Here is a 16,319-nt window from a genome sequence, read left to right on the forward strand (position 1 = left end):
TAATATATTTAATTTTTATTTTTAAATATGAAGGTCGTGAAAATTATTCATTTTTATAATTTATAACGGAATTGAAAATTAAAACTAAAATTAAACAAATATAAATATGACTAGAATTAACTTAACAAATAAATAAGAGCTCAAAATGATTAAATTAAAAATAAATAGACTAAAAATTAAATAATAATAATAATAATAAAGTATATCATAAATTAATTTACAAAACAAAGGTGTCCTTGATATGTTGTTTATTTACTATTTCGAACTCAAATTAATATTACTTATTTTGTATGGTTTTAAATAATATATATATATATATTACTTATTATCTTTTTATAAAATATTATATCAAAATATTATTTAAGCAAAAATTTAAAATAAAATTTTGTCTCAAATTAATTTTAAATCACAACCAAACAAACTTTTAATGTTATAAATTTAAAATATTATTCAAACTATCATAAAAAATAAAAATAAATAAATAAAAGATTTGTGTGTCATAAAAAAAAAAACATATTCTTTTAATATATATATACTATTTTTACTATTTTTATATTTTTTTTACAATAAAATACAAAAAATACATATCATATAAAACTCATGTCCAAATCAAATCAGCTTATTTTTATATTACCGAGGGAGTAATTCGAAAATATATTCTTAATAAAATTTAAATATGATTATTTGTAAAATAAAAGTTATGTTATTATGATTTCTAATATATATATATAATTTTAAAAAAAAATACCCTTAATTTTTTTTTTTAAATTTGTTTCTAAAAATTAATGACAGTTGAGGCATGAATATATTAGTAGTATTAAGGTGAGTTGTACATGAAATTTTAATAGTTGTTGACCACTCACAATGGAATTCCATTGGAAAGCATGTCATAATTTATACTATAATGAGGACAGCTAACATTTCGATTAAATTATTTTTATAATATATTATATTATATTATATATATATATTTTTTTTCTTTTATGACAGTGGGAATCTGCAACTGTTATTCAAAAGTACGCACTGGATAAACCCCCGGTCGAACCTAATACCCTGCAAATCAGGACCGACGGGAAAGTCACACTAGGCGAACCATGTGTGGCAGGTGACCTGAGGCGTCGGGGTTTTGAACCCATGACTTCACGGTCACAAGTCCAACCCCTAAAATATTATGTTATATTTTATATTATAGACATGTGAGGGTGGCAATTTATAATTATTGCATTTATGATATATTTTAAATAAAAATGGTCCTGTGGAATCCATGGAAATTAATAATGTGGTGGGCCATCAGCCGGTCAATAAATGAATTAAGGCCCATTAGTAGGCCCGACATTAATGGGCCTTCTTAACAATGGTTTCCACCCACTTAGACTATTTTCGAAAATTCTTCAATTCTTTTTTTAGGGCAAAATAACTATAATTCTTTAGTTGTTTGAAAGTTTTGCACTATTCTTTCTTATAATTTAGTTGTAGATTTTTTATGCTTTTAAAAAAATAATGCACATAACTTTTTTTTTTAAGAAATTTTGTATAATATTTTAAAAAACTTATAAACAAATATAATGTAAATTTTTCAAAGTACAAATAAATTATAAGCAAATTTGTCTAGTAATAATCATAATAATCGTAATAATAAGTAGATGTTGATATAATTAGTTATAGAAATTGGGCTATCAATTTATCATGTGTATTGATCATTTAGTTTAAGTTTGTTTGGTCTATTTCCAGGTAGTAATTTGTTTTTTAATTATGTTCTTCTTCTTTAAACACAATATCAGATCTGTATCTTAATTTTCTACGATAATCTAATTTAGAAATTTTCCTTCTCTTCTTTGCCCAGATCATCATGGTATCAGAGCTTAGGATAAGTTTGATCGATTATTGTTCTTCATTTTCTTGACTAATTGATTTCATCTTTTCTGGGTTTATTCATGCTATTGTTGTTGTTTCTAGCCATCGTTTTTTTGAAATTGTGAGATGTCAATAAATTCATCTTCCTCTCCCGGAAGCACACTAAATTCGTCCATGATGCAGCTGAAAATTTCTTCTCATGATCAACCTAACATGACCCTTATTCGTCTTCAACTCACGGAGACAAATTATTTGATTTGGAGCACATTTGTGTTGAGAGCTCTTTCAGCAAAATGATTTAAAAAGATTTTTGACCGGAGAGATCAAGCGATCTAAAGATACAATAGATGCCTTAGAATGGAAAAAAAAATGATGATATAGTACTCGGCTAGCTATTGAATTCAATCGCTCCACAAATCACAATTGCATTTAGTCTCATCAAGACAAGTCACGAACTATGGCAGAAACTAAGTTGGCTATATCAAGGTAATCTTTCTATGGTTGCATATTTTAATAAAATTTAGGTTTGAAAGATTAATTGTCTTGCATAGCACCTGTGCCTATTGACAGAAATGAAGTTGATTTCTACCTCCAAAACTTAGATACAATTGATTATTTCATGGGTTTAAATGATAGTTTTTATGCCATAAGAAATCAAATATTGATGATGGATCATTTGCCTGATGTGAACAAAGTATATAGTATACTTTCAACTGTTGAAAAACAGCAAGAGGTATACAATATGTTAAAGGATCTTTCACCCACTGTGTTGCTTGCTAACTCTAGAACATTTGAAATGTTGATAAAAGAACAACAGAAAGAAGATTCGATAGAATAGAGAAAATAAATTTGATTTTGTGATCACTGCAAGAGACGTGGACATGCCAAAGCTTAATGTTTCAAACTTCACGTTTATCCTAATTGAAATAAGGAAAACTATATAAGAAAATGAGAGAGAATGGACAATGTCAATCAACTAAGACTACATTTCAAGTTGGTGAAGATACTACATTGGTTGTTTCTTTATAATATTGGGTTCAACTCTCACAGTTCAGGCTCTTTATCATCCAGTGAAGCCTTAAGTGATCTGATATAAAGAGAGATTACGAAAGCTCTTGAATGTTAAAGGTATTGTTTATATAAATGCATATAATAAAGTGAATACATTTAAAGGTTGGATTCTTGACAATAGGGCTACATGCCATGTAGCCAATGACATGAAGCTATTTGATTGTTTGATACCGTTTGGTAGCCCTATTAAAGTTTTCATGCCCAATAGAACAGTGTAGTTAGAAAAATAGACATGCACAGTGAGTTTGAGTGAAAATATTACTCTACTTGATGTCTATTTTCTTTCTACTTTCAAATATTGCTTGGCACCTATATGCAGACTTTGCTTGTCACCTGGCTTATCTGTGATTTTTAAGAATAATCAGTGCTTGATTCAGGACCATGATCATCAAGTACTTGGAAAATAAGTGTTTAAAGATCAGTTGTTCTATCTAGAGGGCTACAATAATCGAATATGTGATGTAAAGCTGGATACTCCTTGGCATCAGGGATTAGGACATCCATCTAATTTGGTACCACATAAACTTACGTCTAACTCTTTTTTTAGAATAAGGATGTTGAATATGCTTCTTTACCTTGTGATGCTTGTCATTCAACTAAAATGACACATTTACCTTTTGGTTTGAGTGTTAATAAAGTTTATTATTCTTTTGTTCTATTGTATCTCGATATTTGGGCCCCTTATCCACTTACCATATACATGTGGAGCAAAGTATTTTCTTACCATTGTAGATGACTATAGCATAAGTACCTGAATTTTCTTGTTGCAACTTAAATCTTAGGTCTTGAATGTCTTTTTTGTGTTCATCAGATTAGTTCATACTTAGTTTAATTTCAAAATGAAGAATGTGAGAACAGACTTTGAAGGTTAGTTTACTTCCTTGGCATTCAAGAATCTGTTAGAAGATAATGGAGTTGGTCACTTCAAGTCTTGCCCTTACACTCCACAGCAGAATGATAGATTGGAGAGGAAACATCAGCACTTAATCTCAATTGCTAAGACATTGCAGGTTCAAACTAATCTCACTACTGAGTTTTGGGGAGAGGTTGTTCTAACAGCCACCCACTTAATCAATATCCTTCCCAGTCTTGTGCTAAATTGGAGATCACCTTATGAGGTCTTATATAACAGAAAACCTGATCTTGATGGACTGTAGGTCTTTGGATGTTTGTGTTTTGTTTATAACACAGACCCTACAAAGGACAAATTTAGTAACAGAGGAATTAAAGCTATCTTCACTGGTTATAAAAAAAAAAAAAAAAAAGAAAGTAAAAGGTTACAAGGTTTTCATCCCTTCAACTAGAATATTCTTGATCTCCAGAAATGTGGTTTTCTTTGAATCGGTGTTTTATGGATTAAGTTGTGCTACGTTTATCTTTGACTCTTGTCCTTCTCCTATGGTTGGCCATAAAGACACAAAATCTTGAACTACAGACATTTCTTCTCTTATTTAACATACTTCTTAGGTTTCTTCACCCTTGGCTGCTGAATCTTCCTCTCCTATAACTACAGCAACGGATTTACCCCTACGCCAGATGCTGAATTTTCTTTTCCTACTATTATAGCAGTTGAACTATCATCTACGCCACCAACTACACAACCCCACAGGGAGGTTAGGAAACCTGATTGGCTTAAAGATTATATCTATCCTTGTACTACCAATAATGATAAACCAACCTCTTATGTTGAAACTGCAGATAATACTCAGTGGATACAAGCTATGCAAGAGGAACTTGATACCCTTGAGAAGAACTATACATGGGATGTACATGCACGCCCCCCCCCCCCTCCCCAAAAAAAAGTTATAGGATGCAAATGGTTATACTAAATTATAAGGGACAAAACTGGTGCAATTTCTTGATGCAAAGTCCAACTTGTCGCCAATGGCTATCTTCAGGAGCAATGAAAAGATTTTCATGAAAGCTTTGCACTTGTGACAAAATGCACTACAGTCCAACTGTTCTTGGCCATTGGTATTGCTCAAGGTTGGCTTATACAACAGGTTGGTGTCAATTACGCCTTATTACATGGAACTTTTGACGATGGGGTCTATCTCCATCATCCTCCGGGTATTGCTCAAGGTTGGCTTATACAACAGGTTGGCTTAAACAGGCCCCGCGAGTTTGGTTCCAAACTCTTGCTACAAAAGTTCTTGCTTTCGGATTTTATCAATCTCCTCATGATCATTGTTTTTTATTCTTCACAGGGGTTCTGATATTCTTGCCTTGACAGTATATATGGATTACATCTTTCTTATTGGTTCCTTTGTTGGGTTGATTAGTAAAGTCAAGACCTATCTCAATTATCTTTTCACTATTAAAGATCTTAGTGACACAAATTTCTTCTTGGTTAATGAGATTACGCAGTCTTCTTCTAGTTTAATGTTATCTAAAAATGGTATATCTTGACATTCTTGAGGATATGGATATGCATTTTTCTTTAGCAGTTGAAACTCCTCTGCCACCTGGGATCAAGTTCTCAACTTTTGATGGTGCTCCTTTGGTTGATCCTGCCTCCTACAGACGTCTCATTGGCCGTTTATTATATCTCAATTTTTCTCGCCCTGACCTCACTTTTGCGACACATTAGTTAAGCCAATTTATGTTGCATCCCTATGTCTTGTCATTGAAAGGTTACTCTGCATGTTCTATGCTAGCTCAAGGGTTCTGTCAATCTTGGCTTGTATTACTCTAGTGATCCTGCTTTGAATGTCACAGCCTTTGCTGATGCAGATTGGGGCGCTTGTTTGGACAGTCGGAAGTCCATCTCTGGCTATTGTATCTTTTGTTGGCAATAATCTGGTTTCTTGAAAAGTCAAGAAACAAATTACTGTCAGCCTCTCTACCGCGGAATCTGAATACCGGAGTATGAGCTCGTGTATGAGCAAACTTGTGTGGTTATCTTACATGTTTCATGCTTTGAAATTTGGATTTCATACCCCGGTTTCAATTTACTGCGACAACCAGGCTGCTATCAACATTACTGAGAACTTCGTATTTCACGAGTGGACTAAACATATCGACATTGCTTGTCATTTTATCCGACATTCTTAAGAAAACAAATTCCTCATTCTTGTCTTTATGCTTAGTGGTGATCAGTTAGCTGACATCCTCACAAAACCTCTTCCTAGCCCAACTTTCTTGCAACTTCGCTCCTAGCTATACAACGACATCCTCGCCGTGAGAGGGTGATAAAGTTAGTTATAGAAGTTGGGCCATCAATTAATTATTTGTATTGGGTCATTTAGTTTAAGTTTTTTGGCCTATTTCTTTTCAGTCAGTTAGTTAGTTTTTTAATTTTATTTTTCTTCCGTACACACAATGTGTATCTTCATTCTCTACGATAATCTAATCTAGAAATTTCTCTTTTCTGCTTTGCCCAAATCATCCGATGCTATTTTTATTCAAATAACACGAGGCATAAATTTGGACAAAAATGATATACTAGGTAGGTATCTTTTGAGCACGCGACGTGTTTTGGTTTGTCCGTGTAAAAAGAAATACACATAAGATAACACAGTATCATACTCGCAGATAGTTAAAAAAATTTAAACTCATAATCTCACGATTACGAATTCAATCCACACCATATCATCTCTTTCGGGACAACAAAACATAAAAATTAAAATTAAAATACATTAACGACAACACATGACTGAGAATTTTAGTGGGAAGACAAGTATATTAACTTATTAAATATTTTAGCGACACTATCAATTAAAAGCGGCATTTTTAGTATCACTTTCAAGCATTGTTGTCCAAATTTATTCAATCAGCCACAGTAAAACAGAGGATATATATTTCACCCCACATGATACACTATACAATATATATTTTGACAATATTTTATATAATATATAACATAATGTATTATTTATTTTAGAAAAATATATATTCTAGGGCACATACTACTATACAATACATCATTATATTGTTTTATATATATATGTATACATAGAGTCGGCTAATAGCATGAACAATATGAGCAATTGTTCAAAATGATCCATATTTTTAAATTTTATCTTATTATTATTAGATATAAAATATAATTTAAATTTTATTCCATATTTGTCTCTATAATTACCAAATTCAATTCTAATTTTAAAATTAAACTCTAACCATAAAATTAGTATTTATTATTATTGGCGGTTATGATGTTATTATTATTGCGTTAGTATATTTTATTTATTGAATATATTATTAATATAATTTTTATTTTTGTATAATTTATTATTATGTATGTCATTTATAATATTTCAAATATAAATATAAACAATCTAGTCATATTTTAACATTTTTAAATTGACTATATTATTAAGAAAAATTGCATAAAAAGTTTATTTGAGATTTGACTCCTTTTTTTTATTTCTATTATTCTTTATTAATTTCCGGATATTCATCAAAAAAAATTTATTGAATTCCTTGCCTTTTTCTAAAAAAAAATAAAAAATTAAATTACATGTATTAAAGAATAGTAAGTACTCCCTCCGTCCCATTCTTATGTCTATCTTTCCATTTTCGTTTGTCCCACTTATTTTTTTATTTTTTTTAAAAAGAATTATACACTTTAATCTTATTTTAAAAATTTAATTTATAATTTTTTTATTTTAATTATATTAATCACTTATCTTAATCTTAATCTATAATTATTTTTATTATACGATAATTATTTTATTAATATATTTTTAATTATTTATTAATTTAATACTCCTCTTAAATTTTTGTGTCTACAGTAAAGCTGACAAAATATTCGAAACGAAAGAAGTATTATATATAGCTTAAAAACGGATTGGGTACTATTTCAAATTTTAATGGACACCAACCCAATGAATGTGAAAAACATGAGATGTTTTCTTTTTTTTTTTTTTTATTGGCGTTTGGCACGGACATCATCTAGATCATATTTTTTTATTCTTTTAATGGCGTTCGGCACAACTGTGCAGTATTCTGTTTTTTTAACGATTACCATTTTTTAATTTTATTTTGAAAAAAAAACATTTTTTTAATAATATAATGATATTATAAGTAAAAGTATTTATAAATAAGTAAGTTCATAATAAATATATATAGTAGGGGTGAGCAAAATATCCGAAATTCGAAATCCAATTCGAACCGAATCAAAATTTAAAATTTGGTTCAGATTTTCGGATTGGATCAGATTGAATTTTTAACAATTTTCGGATTTTTGGATCGGATTGGATCGGTATACTTAAAATTCGAACCAATCCGAAATCCGAAATATAACATTTTAATATATTTTTTTATTATACATATTTAATATTTAATTAGAAAATATTATATTTTAATATAAACAACTCAAATTTATTAATTATATTTTAATATATTTACTTTTTATATATCATATATATTTAATATTATAAAATAATAATAAAATATAAAAAATTAAAAAAATAATAAAAATATTTAAAATTTCGAATTTTTCGGTTTGGTTCGGATTTTTTAGTTCGTATTACGAATTTTCGGATTTCGGTTCGGTTCGGATTGGTTTTTTCAAAATTTCGAATTTTCTGATCGGTTCGAAAAATCCGAATGCTCACCCCTAATATATAGAAAGGAACCTAATAAACTTCAAATTAAACTAGTAAAATTATTTAAATTCATTATCCAACATTAACATTACTGTGGGTCGAGAGAGGCGAATAATATACTCCCTCCGTCCGCTTACAAAGTTTACATGTTTCTATTTTGGGACGTCCAATTACAAAGTTTACATTTCATTAAATACTCTATTTTTTTTCACAAATACCCTTACTTTACATCACATCGTTACTTTTACACAAAAAAGTAAGGGCAAAAATGTTATTACACTACTTTTAATTATTCACTATAATAAAAATACTATTATTTTTTAAATACCGCGCCAAAAGTAAATGTAATCGTTGTAAATGAACGGAGGGAGTATTTTTTAACATTCAGGCGTATATAATATTAACACGGTTGTGTTTCCTATACGGCCATGCCTATCCCCACGAGGCACTACTTTATTGCTTGAACAAGGTCGTGTGTGAAATTAACATGGTTGTATTTATATACAAGACGCTATTCTATTTGCTTAACACGACTGTTTCGTTTCTAGACACAACTCCACTTGTGTTTTTACAACAATGGGTTGTATATATATTGAACATGCCCATGTTTGTGTTGCCATTATAAATATAGTAAATAAATAAATTATATAACACACTCTTTTGTATTTTAGTAAAAATTGCATAAAGTATTTTATATTTAATTTATTGCGTGAAATGTGTTACTATAAAGTTTATATGAAACATCATTCTTGTCCAAAATTGATATTTGATTCTAAATAAATACCTAAATTATATAAGTTTTATACAAATAAAAAGTGTAAAATATTATAAATAAGTCTTTTAATAATATAAAATAAATAATTGATTAAATTATTTATTTTTATAATTTTTATAAAAATCAGATAACAATACGTAAGAATTAATCAATTATTTATTTATTTATTCTATTCAAAAGAATTATCTAAAAAAATTTATATTTCTTATTTGTATAAAATTTATGTAATTTAAATAAATATAGAGCGAAAGGCTGCAGATGGAGGGACCTCACGATGAAATGACAAGAGGACAACAGTCTTCAGCAATGGGGATAGGAATGAATTTGGGGAAGATGGAAAGACCAGAGCGAGCGCCTAGAGAGAGAGAGGGCAATGGAAAAATGAAAAAGTTAAAAAAGGACTCCGTCGATCGTGCCTCGCCTGCACGAGGGTTTACTCGATTTTTAATTGAAATGCCATGATCAGGGTCATCATGGACTTTTTGGAAACTTTGAGCAAAAATAAATTATAGGTATTATCAACACATGAATAAAATATTTTTTTTTAGATAGTATCACTTATTAACAAAGAAATTTTAATGTGACAGCCTGTAGGTGATAGATTCAAAAAAAAGAAGATAAACGATGAACTGTCCGGATATTCGAAAAGCGAGAAAGACTAGAGAAAGACTGAGTGAGGACGAAAGAGAAAGAAGATGAGACGAATTTAGTCTAAATGAGTGGCGCAGTGCTGACGTGGTATGAAATAGAGAAATGTAGACCACAATTGAATTTAGAGAAATGAGATGAGACTGATTAGAAAGAAGAGAATATATATATATATATATGTGAGAATTTCTTCATGTGCCCCCGAAAAATAACAACAATAATTCCCATATTAGAAAAGAATTATAATAAACTCTGGATTTCACAATTTCATTTCAAAGCAAGAGTTATCATCACATCAAGGACTTAAACAAGTCCCCCCAAATTGTTATGGACATTTTTTTCTTCTTAAGGTAGAGTTTCCAGACATATAATAGACCCGAAAACATACCCGGCGCAGTTCAATGAAGCTTATAAGCACGCCATAAGCCAAATAAAGGGTCGGAAAAATGGAACCATATAATGTCAGCAGCACTGCGGGAAGCATGGGAAGCAAGAACACCATCTCGACTTGGCTGGAGCTTTCGACGTTTCTTCAGCACTTTCCGGCTGAGGTTGTGATTGTGTTTGCGATTCTGCTTCTGAATCATCGGTTTTCTCCGGTACAACTTTCAAAGAGGCAGCATTCTTCGCGCTACCGTTCGCCAATCTGATGCACGGAGAGATTCAAGTTAGCGCCGAATTATAAGATCTATAGTTGCAGGTAAATAAGAAGGATTCTTTACTTACAATGGGAATGCGAACGAGCTGCTGCTGTTTCCACTCCCGTCAGAACAGCGAGGAGGACTCGGAAAAGTGAGGGTCGCATTTACTGGAGGAGAAGCAGCCTCCGGCACGGAAAGTTTGACGCTGGGCGATGCAACAGATTGATCAGCACCTGGTTTAACCACGGCTTCACTCTCCATAGATGATTTCTGAATCTGATCGTCATCTTTGTTCTTGATTTCCGAATGTTTTCCCGAGGGTGCCCTTGTTGGCGGAGCTTCCATGGCTGGGGGGAGGTGGTTCGAGTCATTAGGTTTTGGCTGATGATGGGGATTGGATGGTGGAGCTTTGTTGTTCCATTCATCGAGCCTGGGGAGTTCACGCGATGCTTTAAACGGGTTGGCAGAAAAGCTGTTCCAATCTTCGGATCCAGGCAATTCACCGGACTTTCCAAACATAATCGCGTAGTCATGAGAGAAGCTGTGATTCCCAATGTGAAGGCTGAATAAGGATTCATTTGAGTTCGTACTCCAGTCTGCGGTGTTTTCTGGTTTTGTGGCAAAGACAGAGGCAGGTATCCGGTTTGGATCGTAGCCCAGAGGCTGTCCCATTGTTTGCACCGGGGGAGATTTCATTGGCGACAATTCTGGAAATTGATTCTTCGTGACAAGGGGTTCACTTGATGTGCTCGACTGAGGCATTTGACCGGTGATTTTTGATGGAGAATCGTCAAGATGGCCTGAGTCACCATTATGATGCTCCAAGGAAGAAGATGATGAATCTTTAATATTTCCTGGTGCACCACCAATATCATCCCCAGAATTCTTCTTCAGATGTTCTTTAATGTTTTCTGGCTCCATTTTCCGAAGATTCATCCAAGTCCTCGAGCTATATATATCACAGACTGACGAGAAAGGCAATAGAAGAAAGCAGGGAATGAGTTCAACAAACTAAATTCAAGTTCAACAATGGAAGCAGAGATGTGTAGAAATGATACATACAGTTCAATAAAACATATATACATAATCTAACATTTCTTCCAACCACACCTGATTCTAAATTTCTCTGTGTTCTTACTGATCTTCATGCCATTTTGTTCAAATGTCTGGATAGAAGCATGCTAACCATTGTTCTAATCAATAATGATCAATTTGTGCAGATATTCATCAAAGACAGGACAGGATTATCAAATTGCAGAAGGCATGAATGTTGCAGAAATTAGATAATCAACAATGCTGCAAGAAGATGACAAAAACCTTCCATTATTGACCTAGAGACGCAAAATGCCACATAGCAATGAAATTTCAATCCCTCTTCGTAATTAAAAGATATCCAATCTGATGAACCCTAATTCTCAAATTCCATTTCAAATAAAAATTTAGCCGAAAATTTTCTGAATTGTTAAGACATACCTAATTCATGAAACCGCGAGATCCAAATCCCGTTCTGTGTCCAAGGTTTTCCTTCTCTCTTCCGTAGATGAGATGAACTAAGGTATCACACTTAGCAAAACCTTCTGGAAGAGAAACAGGAGAATGTAAATCCAGAAAACCTTTGAATTTTCTCGATCCTGATCAACAAACGTTGATGAATGATTTTGGGCACCGGAAAGGCCACAAAAGTGATTCCAGGGTTTAATTTGGAAGAACAATGTTTTTTTTTGGTTGGTTGAGCGCCATTTTCGGAGATTCAAATCACTCTATTTTCTAACAAAATGCCTGATAATGAGAAACTATTGATTTTATCTTTGTCACTTGTCAATCAAAATGATTTTTCGAATTTCATGCATATCTACTGGTTTTCGGCAACAATCCACCTGTCCAAACTGACGGTTCCCAATCTAGCAGTTCCGAAGAACCCTAATTCCTAAACTTGAACGCGCGAATCAGAAATACAATATCCTAATTATCGCATGATCTTCAAATTAGTGTATAATCGACAAATTACCATTGTCGAGCAATTTTTTTATGCGCAGATGAGCTTTACCACCTAGGAAAAGCAAAAATCGAGCCACGATCACCGATGAATCTGCTCGGAATCTTCCGAAGAACCATAATCCCCAACTCGAAGACCAGGAATCTGCTATAAAGAGTTAATAAATGCAACAACATCTTCAAAAAAAAAAAACAAACAAACAAATATCGTCGGCGCAATTTATGAAATCACAAATGAGTTTAAACCTCCGATAAAAAACGAAATCGGCTCAAGCTCAGAATCCACATTGTAGCCTTCCCCAATCCCCGCTGCAATTCTGCTTCAGTAAACCAAAAATTCTTCCTCGTTTCCCAGATTCAGCCAAAACCCTCGGAAAAAATATCAAAAAATGGGGCATTCCGAGAATTGAACTCGGGACCTCTCGCACCCTAAGCGAGAATCATACCACTAGACCAAATGCCCGATTTGAAAACAAAAATCTAGAATCGTTTAATCAACCTATTCTACGTGCTATTCCATTTCTTCGGCTTCCTCTGACTGATTCTGCAACACATTGAGATGGACGTGGAAGAAAACCCTACATTGAATACGTTTGGTTCGTGCGAAGTTCACAGCGAAAACAAACTCAAACACACCCTTGAAACCCAAAAACAAACAAACAAAAAATTACAAACTTACATAGGTGTTTTATATTTGGGCTCGAAAAATAAAAGTTCGGTCCAATGTGTTGGGCCTAAGCCCAAATAATTTGGAACAAAATATAAAGCTCGAAAACCCTAGGCGGGTCATCTCTCTCCGCACCTCACCGTCCGTTTCCTTCTCCGCAGCTCGTTATCTTCAGAGGTAGGTTTCTATAGTGGCGTCAGATATCGTACCAATGGCGGCGCCTGCAAGGACTGTTAAGGATGCCTCACCGCACGAGTTTGTTAAAGCCTACGCGGCTCACCTCAAGCGATCCGGCAAGGCATGATTTTCCTGGATTCATTTGTTATTGCATCTCGGTTTTTTGAGTTGTGGATTATTTACTTATTAATTTTTGCGGTTGTTTTAATGCTTTGTGTGGTTAATTTTGCTGGTGTTTTTGGCACGACGGATTTATCTATACCACAAATTAGTCAACACGATTCCAATCGCGGGTTTTGGGTCGAACATTGAACTGAGCAGCTCAAGAATTTGAGATTGTGATTGTGCCATTCTTTGAACTTATTGCTTTTCGTTCGTAATGGAATGATTGGACTTTGGATATAAAAGGGTTAGATAATGGATTCTTGCGAATTCCGTGTAGTGAAAAACTGCTAAAATCTTAAAACTTTTGGCTATTTTACAGTGGGATGGATGTTCGATAAGATATATGAATGGCATAGATGAAATTCATGACCGTATATTTTTTTATTGCTAATCATAATTTTCTTTATTTTAACAGATGGAACTACCCGAGTGGACGGATATTGTGAAAACTGGTGTGCTCAAAGAACTTGCTCCATATGATCCCGATTGGTACTACATCAGGGCTGGTAATAATCTCAGATCTCTTATCATTTGGTGGTTTTGATGCATATATTGGTTTGCAATTATTGTTTATCTGATGTTTTATCTATAATTCATGCTATTTCTTTATTTCCTTACCTGCAAATTTCTATTATTGATGGAAAATGTTAACATGTAGTTCTATAGTTTAATTCATTGCAATAATTTTGTATTTTTTAACTTGAAGATGCCCCACATGTTTGTAATTTGCAAGTAGAATAAACTAAAATCAGAGGAGTACATGGCTAAGTTTCATTTCTCTGATAAACTATCAAGTATTATGATTGTAAATTGTAATATCTGATATAAAATCCTGATGTTGGTATATTATGCCAAGTGATTGTTGTTGGTTATCATTGTGTGATATAAATATGCACTGCCTTAGCATCTTGTTACCTGCTCCAGCTGTCAAAATAATTTAATTGCTGTTAGTCACATGAGAGATTATTGTAATACTTCTGTTCACACCCATTCTGTTCATTCTGAACAAATATGGAACAATTTAAGAGTATTTACCGAATTATGTTAATAGAATAACGTAAATATAGATGCATGTGCATTGTAGCATATTAAGTCATATTGATCCATTATCCTATATTTATAATTTTCTTATTGAACTTGACTGGTTAGGGTTTGTTTGGTTATCGGTTCAATTGACTTGGGCTGGAGAGGATTTATTTAAATAATATTTCATTTTTGATCTAATATGTATAGGATTAAAAAAAAAATTAATGTATATTTAAGTGTTTTATCAATTATATTTCAATAAAAATACATACAATGTGAATATTGTTTTGTAGGTGATATAATTTTATATAATTATTTTTTTACCAAGTTCACAAAACATAAAGCCCTGTATGGTATATCTTGTTTTTTACCATCCTAAAGCAGAAAATATATCTTTCTAAACAATGCATACGGTCAAAGTGATGCCATTTTATGAAATGGTGCAGCTTCCATGGCTCGGAAGATATATTTGAGGGGAGGTCTTGGTGTTGGTGGTTTCCGTAGAATTTACGGCGGGAGCAAGAGGAATGGAAGTCGCCCTCCCCATTTTGGCAAAAGCAGCGGTGCCATTGCTCGTCACATCCTCCAGCAGCTCCAGAATATGTCCATTGTGGAACTCGATCCACGGGGGTGAGTTTTTATAACCATGCATATCCACAGAACTTGAAATTAGAAAACTTATTACCTTACGAATACTGTTTTACAGTGGAAGAAGGATCACGTCCAGTGGCCAGCGCGATCTTGATCAAGTTGCTGGAAGAATCGCAGTAGCCACACCATGAACTCAGTGCGGAGAATCTTCAAACAAGGTTTTGGTTGAAAATGCATTTCCCTTCAATGTTTTTCGAATTATGATTTTGCCTGTTGAAATCTATCTGAGCAAGATTTGCAATCTGCATGATTGAGTTATGTTATTTATATTTTGGTAGCATTTTTATTGTTATTCATTCTGTTACTAGTAATGAATTTTGCGTTAAGAAGAGAGTGCTCGATGAATTTCACTCGGTTTTTCTCGAGTCATCTTCTAGTCACAGCTTTGGTCTATACTTTTTCTTGGGTCACTTCAAGACTTTATTCTGGTTATTCTCGATCAAAATTATGAATTTTTTTGGTTGTGATTTGAAATTGAATTTTTATTTAAATAATATTTTGATTAGGAGTTCTATAAGAAAAAGTAGTATATGACTTATTGTTGACGTTGGTTCAGTTTTATGGTACAAATAAATTACTTCCTTCGTCCATCATGAATGTATCCGTTTGTGTTTGTTTTTTGTACGTAGATTTTAGTATATTAGTATTATATTGAAATATAGTATAATTGACATGTATAAATATTGTTATACCCTTGATATTTGTGCTATTATTTGATGGTATTTGTGTAATATGAAGGGTGAGATTATTTTTATATTTGAATGGAAGTACAAGACTTACAAAGAAAGGAAGTAGATACATTTGTGATGGACTTATTAAAAATGACAAAATTGGTAGATTGATGATGGACGAACAGAGTATATAAATTAAATTAACGGAATATGATAGTCTTGATGGAGAAATCAGTCTCATCTCAACTTATAGTATATTATACTCCGTCCGTTCTATTGAAAGGTTATCATTTTTCATTTCTGTCGTTAAGGTTATTATTTTCTAATTTAGTAATTGTACAAATGTCAAAAATTTACGTGTGAAAAGCATATTTTAATGGGACGAAATATAATTTGTATAATTTATTTTGTTTAAAAAAAAAATATATA

The 16,319-nt window shown here is 32.4% G+C and overlaps 2 protein-coding genes, 1 long non-coding RNA gene and 1 other non-coding gene across 9 annotated transcripts; 2 read left to right on the top strand and 2 right to left on the bottom strand.

Annotated features, from left to right (window-relative positions):
* Nucleotides 1–1,795: 1,795 nt before the first annotated feature.
* On the top strand, nt 1,796–4,702 carry LOC127240558 (uncharacterized). 2 transcript variants are annotated; one of them, XR_007836340.1, is made up of 3 exons: nt 1,796–3,935; nt 4,393–4,538; nt 4,624–4,702. It is a non-coding gene; the product is annotated as an uncharacterized LOC127240558 (long non-coding RNA). The 2 variants fall into 2 exon arrangements; XR_007836341.1 differs by having other exon boundaries at nt 1,796–2,340; nt 2,905–4,538.
* Nucleotides 4,703–10,126: 5,424 nt separating this feature from the next.
* LOC127240076 (uncharacterized) lies at nt 10,127–12,949 on the bottom strand. 5 transcript variants are annotated; one of them, XM_051258523.1, is made up of 5 exons: nt 12,780–12,949; nt 12,547–12,678; nt 12,012–12,115; nt 10,624–11,503; nt 10,127–10,543 (listed from the first exon to the last, which is right to left on the bottom strand). In XM_051258523.1, exons 4-5 carry the CDS (start codon nt 11,472–11,474, stop codon nt 10,360–10,362), a joined length of 1,035 nt encoding a protein of 344 aa, XP_051114480.1. In that variant the 5' UTR covers nt 11,475–11,503; nt 12,012–12,115; nt 12,547–12,678; nt 12,780–12,949; the 3' UTR covers nt 10,127–10,359. The 5 variants fall into 5 exon arrangements, with proteins under 5 accessions (XP_051114480.1, XP_051114481.1, XP_051114482.1 ...); XM_051258524.1 differs by having other exon boundaries at nt 12,012–12,169; XM_051258525.1 differs by adding an exon at nt 11,649–11,834 and having other exon boundaries at nt 12,012–12,678.
* TRNAP-AGG (transfer RNA proline (anticodon AGG)) lies at nt 12,925–12,996 on the bottom strand. The gene has a single exon. It is a non-coding gene; the product is annotated as a tRNA-Pro (tRNA).
* Nucleotides 12,997–13,311: 315 nt separating this feature from the next.
* Nucleotides 13,312–15,569, top strand: LOC127240730 (40S ribosomal protein S19-3-like). The gene is made up of 4 exons (XM_051259552.1): nt 13,312–13,498; nt 13,958–14,048; nt 15,015–15,198; nt 15,275–15,569. The coding sequence occupies exons 1-4, from the start codon at nt 13,412–13,414 to the stop codon at nt 15,348–15,350; spliced, it is 438 nt and encodes a 145-aa protein (XP_051115509.1). The 5' UTR covers nt 13,312–13,411; the 3' UTR covers nt 15,351–15,569.
* Nucleotides 15,570–16,319: the final 750 nt, after the last annotated feature.

The sequence above is a fragment of the Andrographis paniculata genome, unplaced genomic scaffold (assembly GCF_009805555.1).
Source record: "Andrographis paniculata isolate CXL003 unplaced genomic scaffold, ASM980555v1 Contig79END, whole genome shotgun sequence".
Lineage (NCBI taxonomy): Eukaryota > Viridiplantae > Streptophyta > Magnoliopsida > Lamiales > Acanthaceae > Andrographis > Andrographis paniculata.

Excerpts from the sequence above, each read along its gene's own strand:
- LOC127240076 (XM_051258523.1), bottom strand. The coding sequence starts at position 11,474 with ATGAATCTTCGGAAAATGGAGCCAGAAAACATTAAAGAACATCTGAAG. Across the intron at positions 10,544-10,623 it reads AGCTCGTTCGCATTCCCATT|ATTGGCGAACGGTAGCGCGA; the intron begins GTAAGTAAAGAA and ends TCCGTGCATCAG.
- LOC127240730 (XM_051259552.1), top strand. The coding sequence starts at position 13,412 with ATGGCGGCGCCTGCAAGGACTGTTAAGGATGCCTCACCGCACGAGTTT. Across the intron at positions 13,499-13,957 it reads ACCTCAAGCGATCCGGCAAG|ATGGAACTACCCGAGTGGAC; the intron begins GCATGATTTTCC and ends TTATTTTAACAG. Across the intron at positions 14,049-15,014 it reads TTGGTACTACATCAGGGCTG|CTTCCATGGCTCGGAAGATA; the intron begins GTAATAATCTCA and ends GAAATGGTGCAG.